This window comes from Clytia hemisphaerica, unplaced genomic scaffold (assembly GCF_902728285.1).
Source record: "Clytia hemisphaerica strain Z4C2 unplaced genomic scaffold, Clytia hemisphaerica genome assembly, whole genome shotgun sequence".
In the NCBI taxonomy this organism is placed as follows: Eukaryota; Metazoa; Cnidaria; class Hydrozoa; order Leptothecata; family Clytiidae; genus Clytia; species Clytia hemisphaerica.
The window spans coordinates 831,992-846,979 of NW_027103974.1; the positions used below are offsets into that span (position 1 = coordinate 831,992).

Consider the following 14,988-nt stretch of genomic DNA (forward strand, 5'->3'; position numbering starts at 1 on the left):
TCAATAATCTTGATTCTAATCAAGCTTTAAATATCTGATTCTAATCCTATTATTCAATGTCCAGTTGGTTGAGATATTTTTAATATTTTTTTAATATCTTCAGTCGTTTTGGGTTACTTCAGGTTACTTTCATAATTTCAGAGAATAATCAGCTCCAATTCCCAGACCTTCCAAAGCAGTAATATCAACAAAACAAAATATATATGTGTTCAAACAAGTTCTATGAAATAAACCTAAATGGTGTATTATTTTAGCATATTATTTTATATTTGGATATATACGGTAACCTGAATATAGTGATCTTATATTTTATAGAACTTATTTAGCCTCCAATTCAATAAAAAAGAATATATATTAGAAAAATTTACAATGTAGTGCAATGGGGACAGGAAGCAGCGTACCCCTAGACAATGGCAAAGAGTCGAGAAATAAAAAGCAATCAAACATAAGGTCTCAATTCAAGAAAGAATTCGGGACAATAAAGAAGGATGACCTCGTAGAGGATGATTTCAACAATAATGACAATCTGCCAGATGAGAAAGAGCCAACAAGCTCGCAACAGCTTGGTGATGTTGACAATCGGAAATTTGTGGTGGTTGGAGGAAGCAAGTTGAAAAATACGAATATCAATCCTTCTGTATTCAAAGCAAGACGTATCTTTTTGAAGCCAATCACAAAATCAAAAGCATCGGAGCAGAATCTTGTCATAAAAAAGCCGGTAGGTTGACTATGTTCACTCTTTTTTGTTAGAACCAATTAATCTTGGTTGAAGCTGGGTTGTTCTTGTTGTTTGGCACTTTTACTTTTACCTTCAAGTTCCTTAAGATTCAATCATTTCTGAGCCAAGGATTGTTCTTAAAATTTTATTCTTAAAATCTTATTCTTAATTTTTGCTGCTTTTCGGCCGCATCATATAGCTTTACTAGGGGGAGGGGGTTGACCCAATACTTACACTATAAATGCAATTCTGTACCACACTTTCACTGTTTTAAAAAACAAACCAATTTTTCTTCATTTTCAGACCAATGGAGCATTGTTGAAGGAATTGTATAAACGCATGGATCCTTCAGTCAACAAACTGTCTGTCCGTTCAATTGTTGGTGAAGCAGAGGTTGCCATCAAATACAACGTTTCCGAAAGATGTTTATTAGTGAAGATTGGACGTGCAAAAGGTTTGCACGCGGACGATTTGAGATTCCCATCTCCCTTCATCATTGTCGATTTGTATCAAAGAAGGTACGTTTAGTTTGTTCTAAACCCTTTCAAGGTGAAGTTCAAATAATCATTATAGTAAAAACTATGCCTTGTCAAATCTTCATTTTGCTACCCTCAAAATGTCAATTTTTTTTTAGATTTCATTTTTATTGCCTCTCATTATTTTAATAAATTTTTAGTGACATCCACAGGGATATCATTCTTTTTGTGGAAGAAAATAACAAATGTTTTAGGACGGCAACTCAATGGTTTAAGGCATCTGCACCACAGATCAGGGGTTCTCGACTGGTCAGAAAGACTGTCTCTGTTACATGTTTTTTTTTGTAAGCATTGCGCTTATAAGCACATTTAGCCAATGTATTTTCCTGATTTTGGCTGGGATTTTGCAGATTTTCGGTATTTCCCTAAAATTTTGTTTGGGATTTAAGCATCTTTATAAGCATTTTTCAGCCTTGTCAAGCCCTCGACCCTAGCATCTCTAAGCCTGTTTTCGAACTTTTGTATGTTTATAAAAAAATATGTATATTACTTGTCCGTAAAATATTGACTTTGATCACGGAGGTAAGGTATAGATGGAGAGAAAACGTCTCAGTAATGATCTAAATGGTCGTTGAAATCTTTTATAAATCTATTCAGAGCGGCTTTTCTTTGATGTACCATCATTGGAAGCAAAAAACATCAATTTATAACTTTATAAGAACAGAAAGAGACTGCTTGGTTGATTTTGAAAAACTTAATTTTGCCGAAAATCCTTGTTAAAATGCGATTCGAAATGGTTTCAACTGATGTAAGACTAAAATAGTATATTAATTTCATAAGGACACATTTTTGGGCTGCCATTTTGTTAACATTGAGAGTTGCATCACATTATCATGGAAAGTTTCTTATCTTAAAATCTTCACGTCTAAGTGGGCAGCGGTTTTCATACTCTGACAAAATGATCGATACAAGGTTCCTAATGGTAACACGTAATTCTTTTTTCAATCTACCGATGGCTTTATGGGCAGCTTCCCCTAGAAGTTTGGAGTATTGTGCTTATTATGTGAAGTTTTTTCATTTTTTCATGACAAGGCTATTATATTTCAATATACTTGTTAAAAATGTAATGTCTTTTCATTCATCTTAAATATTCCCACGAGTATACCCAAAATTAATCATTTTATCCCCAAAGCAACCAAACAGCTATTTGCTTCCGATGATAAATCAGAATAGAACAAAAGGCATTGACTCTCCATCTACATTTTTATTACCTCCATGCTTTGACTATTAAATTACGCTATTTTTGTCATAATTAACTTTGCGAAGCCTTGCTAAATTTATTTGAATCTTATTCTATGATTATGATTTGTCTCTCAATAGCACACCCAACGAAAAGCTGACTCAGCAAACACGAACAAAGAATAGCACGTGTAATCCGATTTTCCAAGAGATTCTCATTTTCCCAATGGGAGAAGAAAGTATTGCTAATTCACACCTCAAAATCTCCATATGGGATAAAATTTCTGGCCGTGACAATGACTTCCTTGGAGAAACAGTTGTTGACTTATGTAAATTGAATCTGAATTCTGGTAACCTTCTCTGGTACAAACTGAAACCCCAGGTAGGCTGATATTTTATATTTCTGTGTTAACATAGTGTGATGCTGTTTAGAAAGGTTACAATGAAACATTGAAATTATCTCAAATTGCTCAAATGTTTTTTATGCTTTTTATTTTTGACCAGTGAATTTCATTTCAAAAAAGAATATATATGGTATTATCAGAATCTGCATATAATTTCGGCGAACATTACGTAAAATTTTCCTCTGTAAAGACACAGAAGAAGGGGGTTTTCTGAGAGGAAAAGATCTGATTTTGTAAAATAGAGGAGTTATAAAGGAAGGGCAGGATTTTTTATAAGAGAGGCATAGACACCCATCTGCACACTATGTAGGAATCGATGGTCTCAATTGTCTGATCCGTCGGATTTGGAACATAGGCAGTGGCCATCTCTAAATTACCGAGATAGTAATAATCTCTAAAAAATATTTTTGGTTTTGTTTGTTTCTTATTATCAATCGCATTTTCGTGTTGCTACAACATCCTTATTACGTTCAAGACGAACGTTGAAATAACGTTTTGTATCAAAATGGTTTGTGGTTGCCATTATTGCTGATGCCTATCAATAATCAGATTATATTGGCACGTACAGAAACCATCCAAATCTTTTTGACATTCTAAAAACTATCCGACCTTGGTCACAACGTTGTTTCAACGTTTTTCTAATGTTCACAACGTCCATATAATATTAATTAATTTAAGCGTTGAATCACCGTCGATATCTGATGCAGTTGATTTTAAGAATGAATATTTTAATTTCCTTTTCTTTAGATTTAAAATGAAACCTTTTTGCCCCCATCTTTTTTGAAAATCTTATCTGACGCTTGTTTTTATCGACACTTTCAAGCTATCCATTTATCTATCCTCAAGCAACAAAACACCTCGACCAGGTCAATTATTTCTCTACCTTTAACTAAGTAGAAAGCTCACGTTGCTAAGATTATGGACTTGATTTCATTTTAAAGACGCCAGGCCACGATATAATTTTCCGAAGCTACTTTATCAAGCCGAAAGCAATTTTTATGTTATCGATCGAAACTTACTTTGGGTGATGCTAAAGATAAGGTGACCATAGACTTCCTCTTTCTAGAAGCCATTCTATTTTATTAATGCATGATTGATATCATCTAGGGCCTGTTTACCTCAATTTTCATAGTCATGGAAGTCATGAAATTATTGTTCAACTTTCCCATGAGTGTTTTGTCGACCATAGACTGTCCACATACCTTGTGTATTTAGTTAAAGATAGGATCAACGAACTGGCTCTCTAGAACTCCCTCCACAACGCCAAGCATTAAATTATCAAAAATTTTGATGTTTTCAGGAGCATGGATAGAGATTTTCACTGGAGAATGAAAATTTCCAAATTTAGAAATAGAAGCTACGAGTTATAAAATGTAGTAAAACTCTTGGGATAACTTAGTTTAATATCGTCCAAAATTCTTCAGATGGGCTGTGTTCCAACAGTGTTACTATTAATTTCCAAAAACAGACGTCAGCTCGATCACGTTCGTAACATCCTTAAAATCCTTTAAAAACAAAAATGTACCGACTTCGTTTGCGCTTAGAGATCTTCCCAAGCCCAAAAGATCGATGTATCGTTTTTGTAACTATTCTCGGAAATTTCTTAATTACTTCTTTCTTAGAAAGATAAAGACTTGGGGAATTAGACTTCTTAACGGAGGCTTGTTTGAAGGTGGCTCCGCTATGCAAGTACCCACCAAGATGGGCTATGAGGTTTGAAAAACATCCAAAGGGTTACTTATTTACAATGTCACCATGTCAGCATTAAAGAAACAATGATATGAAAAAGTAATTCTTTGGGATGGTGTTTAGCTTTTATAATAGCAAAGCTCTGATTGAGACCGAATACAAGATTTCATGTGAAGAAGTTGTAGCTTAATAGTTACCTACCACTAATCTCTGATACATTTATTAGTTTCAACTGTTAAAAAATACCTTTCACTTTTCCTAGTCTAATACAGTTAGAAATTTAATTTCCGAAAATAAAAACCTCTTATTTTATATTTTTAAGTAACAGATTGCCCCCGGGGGGGGGGGTACTAGGGTTGCGAGCTGACGGGGGGGTGCCGCCCGACTTTCGAACTTTGGACCCTTACCGGGACTAAAAAAGAGAAAATCAAGGAAAATTTTGGGAATTTTACGACCCTTAGCGGGACAAATTTGACCAATTTTGACCAAATTTCGATCTTTCTGGGGGTAAAAAATTGAAATTTTCCTATTTTTCCGACCCTTAGTGGGACTGAAATTTGATTTTTTGATTTTTCCGACCCTTAGCGGGACTTTGGAAGTCCAAAAAAGGTACCCTTAAGGGCGGCACATACCGTACCCTCCATTTGCCTAAGTACCCCCCGGGCAGATTGCATTCAAAAATAGAACCCCAAAAAGTGAGGTTTACAATCACAGCCACTTTTTAGCCCACAGCGTTGATATTCTTGTGGCTGCTGTGTAGTACAAAATTCTATAAAATAAGGAAATTGATGAGCTTTCCAAAAATGTGGCTCCCTTTGAAGTTGAGTGATTCAGTCTTGAAATATAAGATGGCAAAGTGAGGACAGGTTTTGTGGCTGTATGTCATGTGGCTCACTCAACGGGTTGGCTTATATGTGCTGTCCTGCTTTAAGACTTCAATATTTTTTAACCGTTTTTCTTGGAATTGGTAGTTTGAGGTCTGATAAAGATACTTATGGGTTTAATTTGTGGCTGCAGGGTTTTCAATGGGCTTAAAACAGCGTAAAATGTGGCTTCAATCACTAATTTATCAATTTACAAATTCCAGGTTGGGTTTTGTTTTCGAAATATGAATATTTGCAAAGCCTGATGCAAAACAAACACAATCTGACACAATACAGTGTTATATTAAGAAAAAGTGTACATTTTGTGGCTGCAAATACCATTTTTTGTACATAAAACCTTCTGAGCTGTTACATATAAGTATTAGTTGGCATTTTTAGGGTTGGCTCATGTGCTGTCCTGCTTTAAGACTTCAATATTTTTTAACCATTTTTCTTGAATTTGGTAGTTTAATGTCTTATAAAGATACTTATGGGTTTAATTTGTGGCTGCAGGGTTTTCAATGGGCTTAAAATGTGGCTTCAATCAAACCATATATGAAAAAATCGTCAACTTTGAGCCGCAATTCTAGCCCAGTGACCCAATGATTTTGGTTCCATTTTTGATATTTTGTGGATAAACCCTTTTGCTACGAGTTTCATCTGAAAAAAATGATTTTTACTCATTGAACAAGTGAAGTTTCGTTTGAAAAGAGTTATTTTTAAAAAGGATATTCAAACTTCTTTTTTTTTTGCTGTTTTTGAAAACCTCACGCAATTTTTGAATGCCATCAACAGGGCTCCATGAAAATATCCCAAAACCCCAAAAACTCTTCAAATCGACTCCGAGTAATATCTAACGATGTAAAGACCTCACCAGGCCTCGTTAACACTTCCGCTGCCGATTATTCTCGTGGTAAAGGGCCGTCAAAATTGAGGCAACAGGACCCTCTGAAAGTAAAACTTTTGTTGATGAAATTCCAAGAGGTCAAATTTTGGATTTCTGGAAAGGACCTTTCTATTATCTTGCAGGGGGGATTTGGAGACAAAAAGTTTTTTTCAATTTATGAAAGTTTGGAAAAATAAATTTAGCAAGCCCTCAAAACTTCGGTCACTTTGTTTTTCTCCCATAAGGTTAATTCGTTATTTTTTCTTGGCTATAGACTGATGTGACCATCACTGGAGATTTAGATGTGACTCTGACCTTTGATCCTTCCATCAACAACCTCAAAGTTCTTCTACATAGTGCTAATAATGTCAAAGTTGCAGATAACAATGGTGCAACCTCGTTTCCATACGTTCGTGTTTACGTCACTGGTATCCCTGCAAAACAGGAAAGCAAGGTATTTGAACTATTAATATTTTATTTACATCATTGCTACTAAAAGTTTTTCTTAATTTTCGCACTTCCTTGCACGTTTACGGGTTTGACCGGGGAAATTAGTTCCGTAAAATGCAATATTTATACAAAATCTTCTTAAATAAAAGAATTTGATAAGGCCATACTAATAGTTGGACGTGTCAAACGCGAAAATCAATTCCGAAAAAATGTCAGTTTAATACCCTCACACTGCAGAAATGTGTCCCTCGAAAGTTAATTCACCTAAAATACCATATGTAATCATGCTTCATGAACAACATGGACAATCCTAACCGATTTTGTCAAATATGCACTGCATCTGGTTAAGATGAATGCATAATCATAGTCTAAAATGAGATAAGCAACATAATCATCGTATTTATTCGTCATTTTCTTTGGAAAATAAAGAAATCATTTACTTGTTTCTCATAAGAAAGAACATAGTGAAAGTAGCAAAAAAATACTTTAGATAGCTTTCTTGAAACATATTAAAATTGTCTTATGTAATTGTTTCCTTGGAAAATACAAGTAATTTTATTGATCGATTTTCCTTGAAAAATACAAGAATTTGCTTCAGGTTGTTTCTCTTGCTAAATACAAGAAATATGTTTTATTAATTTCGCATAGCGAAAGTATTACGATCGGCTTTCACGGTTCGGAAAAAAAAGAGCGATAAAACGAAAATGAAACCTTTCTCGGTCACACTCATCATGTATAAATATCGTGGTCATTTTTTTTCAAAAAATGAAAATATAAAATAATAAATGAATTAAAGTCTATTCACGATAAGTGTGCGCTCTTTTTTCTTTTACCTATAATAACTTTTGAAAGAATTCTTCAATCTTTATAAATTTGGTATCGTTGGAGAGATATTTGTGAGTGGAACAATTTGAAATAAAAAAGTCTTTAAAAAAATTCTAAAAACGAAGATGAAAATGAGGAAGAAAAAAATGAAGATCTTTTAGAGTAGTGCTATAGCTTTCATTTTCACTGGAGAGATTCTTTGATCTTAAGAGGTCATCACTGTGAAGAAATTTCACTAAAATATTTGTTCAATATAAAGTTATGATGCAAAGTAGTTAATAAGTGATTGACCCCAAAAAACATCAGAAAACTGCAGAAAACAGCGTTTTTAGACGTCAATCAGCTTATAACTTCGTTTGATATCTTTTGACTGAATGATTATTTTTGAGAAATGTTTTCACAGTGATGACGTTCAATAATCAAGGATTCACTCCAGTGAAAATGAAAGTTATAGCACTTCTCTACAAGATCTTCATTTTTTTCTTCTTCATTTTCATCTTCGTTTTTAGAATTTTTTCAAAGACTTTTTTATTTCAAATTCTTCCACTCAGTAATATCTTTCCAATGATACCAAATGTATAAAGATTGAAGAATTCTTTCAAAAGTTATAGGTAAATGAAAAAAGAGTGCACACTTATCGTGAATAGACTAGGTAACGCCAACTTTTTATAAGAACACGTACAATTTTGAAACAAGTTCAAATATCATTATTTGTCCATCTTTCTTGTACATAAAACTAACACTTAATTCTTTTAATATTTTTTTTATGAATGTTCTATTATTTGACATGCGTCAATGAAAATGGAAAACAGGGAGTGGTTATTATGCGTTCAAAATAGACCGAGTTTTTTAAAAGAACATCCAAAATTTTGGAAGCCTTAGGATGTTCTTAACTTTTTGAGATTTAAGCCTAAAAATGTTCTTAACATGTTCTTATTTTCACCATATTGTGAGCATTTTTTTAGAGTCTGCAAAGCCTTAAAATGCTCTTAACATTTCGGCAATCGAAGTCTCATGTTCTTATATAGTTTGTTATTTTAAAATAAAGAACGTGTATACCGATATACCTTTCGGTAATCCAAATCAGTTCTTACAAAGTAAACAAGGGCTGGCGCACAATATGAGTATATTTATTTTTCTTTTACCTGATAGCGTGTTGAAAATAGAATAGCATTTTTTATTTTTTTCTTAAGCAACCATTTTAAGGGGAAATTTATAGAGAAAAGAAATTTTGTTAGTCAATATGCTTAAAAAAAGAAGCATTCAAAATGTAATTGCTGACAGCTAACAGCACGTTCCAATGATGAACTGATTGTAGAGAAGTTTTACTATCATTCAACCTAGCAAGATAAATAATGACTGTTAGGATCAAATCTCATGACTTGACCCAAACCTTTTTTAATATATTTGCTATATTTTATTTCGGCAAGGGGGAGGGGGACTATTTCTAATCAGGATCGTGCAAATATTAGGGAGTGGTCAGAAAGTATCTACTAGGGGGGAGTGGAGGATATTTTGAAAAATCCCAAAAAACTTTCGCACCCCCTCCCCTAGCCTGGAAAAAAATTTCGAACCCCCCCTCATAAGGCCCAATATTTTTTCGCACCCCCCCCCCTACTAGAAAAATTTTTACGCAAAAAAAGAATTCATACAGATGCGGTACAAAGAGTATTATTTGTTTGTATGACAGTTTTTTATGTCAAAATTAGGTAAGGGAGATAGTTTAGCCCTGTAAAGTTGAGTATAGTCCTTTAGGAGATCTACCATTTTGATTGACGTTTACACCACGGGATTTTTTCCGTCGATTTCCATGGTTACGACGGAATTTCTCTGAAGTAAACAAAAGAAAAAAAACCCGTGGTGTAAACGTCAATCAAAATGGTAGTGCGATCTCCTAAAGGAATAGTCCAGGGTTAAAATAAGAATCAACGAGTTATTTTCTCTGAGTTTCCCTAAGTTTTGGGAGAAAATTACGGCTTATTTTCCCTGATACACAATCTCCCTACATTACAGAGGCATCTCAATTACTCAAAATATCCTGAGGGGCCACCATGGTTGGCCCCGAAGGGAGAAAATTTTGAAGATCAGGTACTCGAGACCCTAAAATACAAGCTATTCTGTTGTTAAAAGGAGTCTGAAAAATAAAATTCTCTGAGTTTGAAATTTCCCTATAAACCTATATTTTTCAGGTTTTCCAGGGTCTGTAAAAGCTCTGTGTATGTAATTTATAAGATATTAGTAGAGACTAAGGAGGCACAACCATGGTTTGCGTCGACGGGAGAAAATTTCGATGTTTTTCACCACCATTTTAGCTAAAAGACACTTTGTTTTGACAAATTTCTGTCTAAAAAGTACTTTTTCAAACCACTCTGATGAGCTGTGAAAGCTACTAATCTACTTCCCTCATCTAGCTCAATGCTACAAACCAAAAGGGCAAGGCGATGATGCCCAAATAATGTTAGTATGACATGTACATATTATATGCAATAAAATAAATTCTGAGTTGCCGGCCGTCAGGCCGAAAATTTTTTGAAATCTTGAAACGTAAAACTATGAAATTAGACTTCCTGCATTTTCTCTTGAGTTGCCCAAAAGATTTAGAACCCCCCCCTAAACCCTCAAAAAAATTTTGAAACCCCCCCCTAAACCCTCGAAAAAATTTTGGAACCCCCCCCTAGAATCCTCCACCCCCCCCTAGTAGATACTTTCTGACCACTCCCTTATGCAAAATTTTCGGCTTTAAGTTGTCTTGTTCAATTTTCCTTTGGAAATACCGGGTGCGCCACAAAAAAGTTTCTGTCTTTGAAACTAATTGGACCTACCCCGGTGGGGTGGAGGTCATATAAATTTTTATGATTTTTTGCACAAAGATGTGTAACTATAAACCCTCGAATGTGGGCCAAAAAACGGCTATAAAACGGGTTTTTTTCTAATTTTTTGCATGAAAGTAGGGTACCATCATAGGTAAAAGATGGCTCAAGCAGAGTTTTGCCAAAATATTTTGTTGACTCAAAAAACGCATGTTTATCTATAAGAATCATTATTAATAAGCATACATCAATGTTTGAAGTCTTGAATATGAAAGAATATTTCAAGAGCATGAAATTTTGGTTTCTAAACTTATGAAAGAATATTTCAAGAGCATGAAATTTTGGTTTCTAAACTTTTTTTTTAATAAGACTAATTTTAATAGATCGTCACTATTTGTGTTCTGAATGATTGTTTAACGGTCATGCTCACGTAGATATCAATTATATATGTGTTATAAATGCATAACCAGGTAGTCCATAAAAGTACCACTTGTTTAATTTAAATTTGGCAATCGCAATAGCCTTTACATGTTTAAGAGCATTTTTCAGTAACTAAACACAAATTTTGAAACTGAAGGGTCGAAAGGGTTTAAAATCTTCATCAAAATCAATTTAATTTAGTAACTTTTACTGAAATTTTCCTCATATTTTTGGTTCTAAACTGGATAAAGTATAAGTAAGGCTGGATCTACCTCGAAACCCATATTTGATGTATTTTACCAGATTTTTTGGCTTTTTCGACGAATCTTCTTCCTTTCATTCAAATTTAACCTTCATAAAACAAAAGGTCTTTTAGACAGCTAATTGTCATTTTTAATGACTGATACAAAAATACTGATGTATCATGCATGTAATTATGCTTCTGTTTAATTTGAAAGGTCGATTTTTAACGTTTTCGAGCACTTTCCGAAAGTAACGTTTTTATTCAATTGAGCATAACTTTTGATCTAATGAATCAAATTTAATAAATGACCCATCAAAATTTAAGTTTCTTTTTTTTCTCCATTGAAATAGGAAAATAGGAATGGTTCTTTTAAAATTTTTAGATTTCGAGAAAATTAGTTTTAAAGAAAGAAACTTTTTTGGGGCGTACCCGGTACAGCAAGTTCACAGTAATTTTTCTAAAAGTATAAGACATTCTCTACATAACTTTTACCGGAAAATACCGGGAAAAGTTTTGATTAATATTCCGTTCAATATACAAGAAATGGCAGCAAGTGAAGGAAGCTTAATTATAATGGTTAAAAAGACGACAACGGGACGGCTTGTTGTTTCTACAAGGCCACTATTTTCTTCCTTCAAACTGCTTAAGAGGGAGAAGAAAAGCTTCACAAAATTGATGTGCACGTTCGCTTTTAGCTGTGAAAGAGTATATTTGAACTCTTTCACTTCACCCACCTCTGTCCCCTTTTCTTTCCCTTCTTGCAGTTCTAACGACCTCTGTTTTCTCAGGTCTTCCTTCAAACTGCTAAAGAAGGAGAAGAAAAGACTAACCAAAATTGTTGTGCACGTTCGCTTTTAGCTGTGAAAAAGTATATTTGAACTCTTTCACTTCACCCACCTCTGTCCCCTTTTCTTTTCCTTCTTGCAGTTCTAACGACATCTGTTTTCTCAGGTCTTCCATCAAACTGCTAAAGAATGAGAAGAAAAGACTAACCAAAATTGATGTGCACGTTCGCTTTTAGCTGTGAAAAAGTATATTTTATTGTTTTTGCTCCTTCCTATCCTTTCGTTTTTGCTCCTTCTTATCCTTTCGTTTTCGTTCCTTTCTATCCTTTTGTTTTCGTTCCTTCCCATCCTTTTGTATATTTGAAAGAAGGAGAAGAAAAGACTAACCAAAATTGTTGTGCACGTTCGCTTTTAGCTGTGAAAGAGTATATTTGAACTCTTTCACTTCACCCACCTCTGTCCCCTTTTCTTTCCTTCTTGCAGTTCTAACGACCTCTGTTTTCTCAGGTCTTCCTTCAAACTGCTAAAGAAGGAGAAGAAAAGACTAACCAAAATTGATGTGCACGTTCGCTTTTAGCTGTGAAAAAGTATATTTGAACTCTTTCACTTCACCCACCTCTGTCCCCTTTTCTTTCCCTTCTTGCAGTTCTAACAACCTCTGTTTTCTCAGGTCTTCCTTCAAACTGCTAAAGAAGGAGAAGAAAAGACTAACCAAAATTGTTGTGCACGTTCGCTTTTAGCTGTGAAAGAGTATATTTGAACTCTTTAACTTCACCCCCCTCTGTACCCTTTTCTTTCCCTTCTTGCAGTTCTAACGACCTCTGTTTTCTCAGGTCTTCCTTCAAACTGCTAAAGAAGGAGAAGAAAAGACTAACCAAAATTGTTGTGCACGTTCGCTTTTAGATGTGAAAGAATATATTTAAACCCTTTCACTTCACCCACCTCTGTCCCCTTTTCTTTTCCTTCTTGCAGTTCTAACGACCTCTGTTTTCTCAGGTCTTCCTTCAAACTGCTAAAGAAGGAGAAGAAAAGACTAACCAAAATTAATGTGCACGTTCGCTTTTAGCTGTGAAAAAGTATATTTGAACTCTTTCACTTCACCCACCTCTGTCCCCTTTTCTTTCCCTTCTTGCAGTTCTAACAACCTCTGTTTTCTCAGGTCTTCCTTCAAACTGCTAAAGAAGGAGAAGAAAAGACTAACCAAAATTGTTGTGCACGTTCGCTTTTAGCTGTGAAAAAGTATATTTGAGCTCTTTCACTTCACCCACCTATGTCCCCTTTTCTTTCCCTTCTTGCAGTTCTAACGACCTCTGTTTTCTCAGGTCTTCCTTCAAACTGCTAAAGAAGGAGAAGAAAAGACTAACCAAAATTGATGTGCACGTTCGCTTTTAGCTGTGAAAAAGTATATTTGAACTCTTTCACTTCACCCACCTCTGTCCCCTTTTCTTTCTTTTCCTTCTTGCATTTCTAACGACCTCTGTTTTCTTTTCTCAGGTCTTCCTTCAAACTGCTAAAGAAGGAGAAGAAAAGACTAACCAAAATTGTTGTGCACGTTCGCTTTTAGCTGTGAAAGAGTATATTTGAACTCTTTCACTTCACCCACCTCTGTCCCCTTTTCTTTTCCTTCTTGCAGTTCCAACGACCTCTGTTTTCTCAGGTCTTCCTTCAAACTGCTAAAGAAGGAGAAGAAAAGACTAACCAAAATTGTTGTGCACGTTCGCTTTTAGCTGTGAAAAAGTATATTTTCTTGTTTTTGCTCCTTCCTATCCTTTCGTTTTCGTTCCTTCCTATCCTTTCGTTTTCGTTCCTTCCTATCCTTTTGTTTTCGTTCCTTCCTATCCTTTTGTATATTTGAAAGAGTATATTTGAACTTTTTCACTTCATCCCCCTCTGTCCCCTTTGCTTTTCCTTCTTGCAGTTCTAACGACCTCTGTTTTCTCAGGTCTTCCTTCAAACTGCTAAAGAAGGAGAAGAAAAGACTAACCAAAATTGTTGTGCACGTTCGCTTTTAGCTGTGAAAGAGTATATTTTATTGTTTTTGCTCCTTCCTATCCTTTCGTTTTCGTTCCTTCCTATGCTTTAGTTTCGTTTCCTATCCCTTCCTTCTTCCCACCTTTCGTTTTCGCTTCCTTTGTCCTTCCTATCCTTCGTTTTCGTTCCTTCATATCCTTTCGTTTTCGTTCCTTTCTATCATTTCGTTTTCGTTCCTTCCTATCCTTTCGTTTTCGTTCCTTCCTTTTTTTTCGTATTCGTTCCTTCCTATACCTTTGTTTTCGCCCTTTCTTATCTTTTCGTGTTCGTTCCTTCCTCTCAATTTATGTTCGTTCTTTCTTATCCTTTCGTTTTCGTTCCTTCCTATCCTTTCGTTTGTGTTCCTTCCTATCCTTTTGTTTCGTTTTTTCCTCTAATTTCGTCTTTGCTCCTTCCATTCTTTTTGTTTTTGATCCTTCCTATTCTTTCGTTTTTGCTCCTTCCTATCCTTTCATTTTCGCTCCTTCTTATCCTTTCGTTTTCGTTCCTTTCTATCCTTTATTTCGTTCCTTCCCATCCTTTTGTATATTTGAAAGAGTATATTTGAACTTTTTCACTTCATCCCCCTCTGTCCCCTTTGCTTTTCCTTCTTGCAGTTCTAATGACCTCTGTTTTCTCAGGTCTTCCTTCAAACTGCTAAAGAAGGAGAAGAAAAGACTAACCAAAATTGTTGTGCACGTTCGCTTTTAGCTGTGAAAGAGTATATTTGAACTCTTTCACTTCACCTACCTCTGTCCCCTTTTCTTTTCCTTCTTGCAGTTCTAACGACCTCTGTTTTCTCAGGTCTTCCTTCAAACTGCTAAAGAAGGAGAAGAAAAACTAACCAAAATTGAGGTGCACGTTCCGTTTAGCTGTGAAAAAAGTAATATTGAACCCTTTCACTTCACCCACCTCTGTCCCCTTTTTTTTCCTTCTGCAGTTCTAACGACCTCTTTCTCAGGCTTCCTTCAACTGCTAGAAAGGAGAAAAAAACTAACCAAAATTGTTGTGCACGTTCGCTTTTAGCTGTGAAAGAGTATATTTGAACTCTTTCACTTCACCCACCTCTGTCCCCTTTTCTTTTCCTTCTTGCAGTTCTAACGACCTCTGTTTTCTCAGGTCTTCCTTCAAACTGCTAAAGAAGGAGAAGAAAAGACTAACCAAAATTG

General features: G+C 35.0%; 1 protein-coding gene across 1 annotated transcript in view; it reads left to right on the forward strand.

Annotated features, from left to right (window-relative positions):
- The first annotated feature begins 301 nt into the window (after positions 1 to 301).
- LOC136810646 (synaptotagmin-5-like) overlaps positions 302 to 14,988 on the forward strand; it is a 31,003-nt gene continuing 16,316 nt past the window's right edge. Inside the window, exons 1-4 of the mRNA XM_067067214.1 lie at positions 302 to 718; positions 1,022 to 1,236; positions 2,575 to 2,815; positions 6,550 to 6,729. Of these exons, the coding sequence (XP_066923315.1) occupies positions 380 to 718; positions 1,022 to 1,236; positions 2,575 to 2,815; positions 6,550 to 6,729 (975 nt within the window). The 5' untranslated portion in view covers positions 302 to 379. The remainder of the gene's footprint in view (positions 719 to 1,021; positions 1,237 to 2,574; positions 2,816 to 6,549; positions 6,730 to 14,988) is intronic.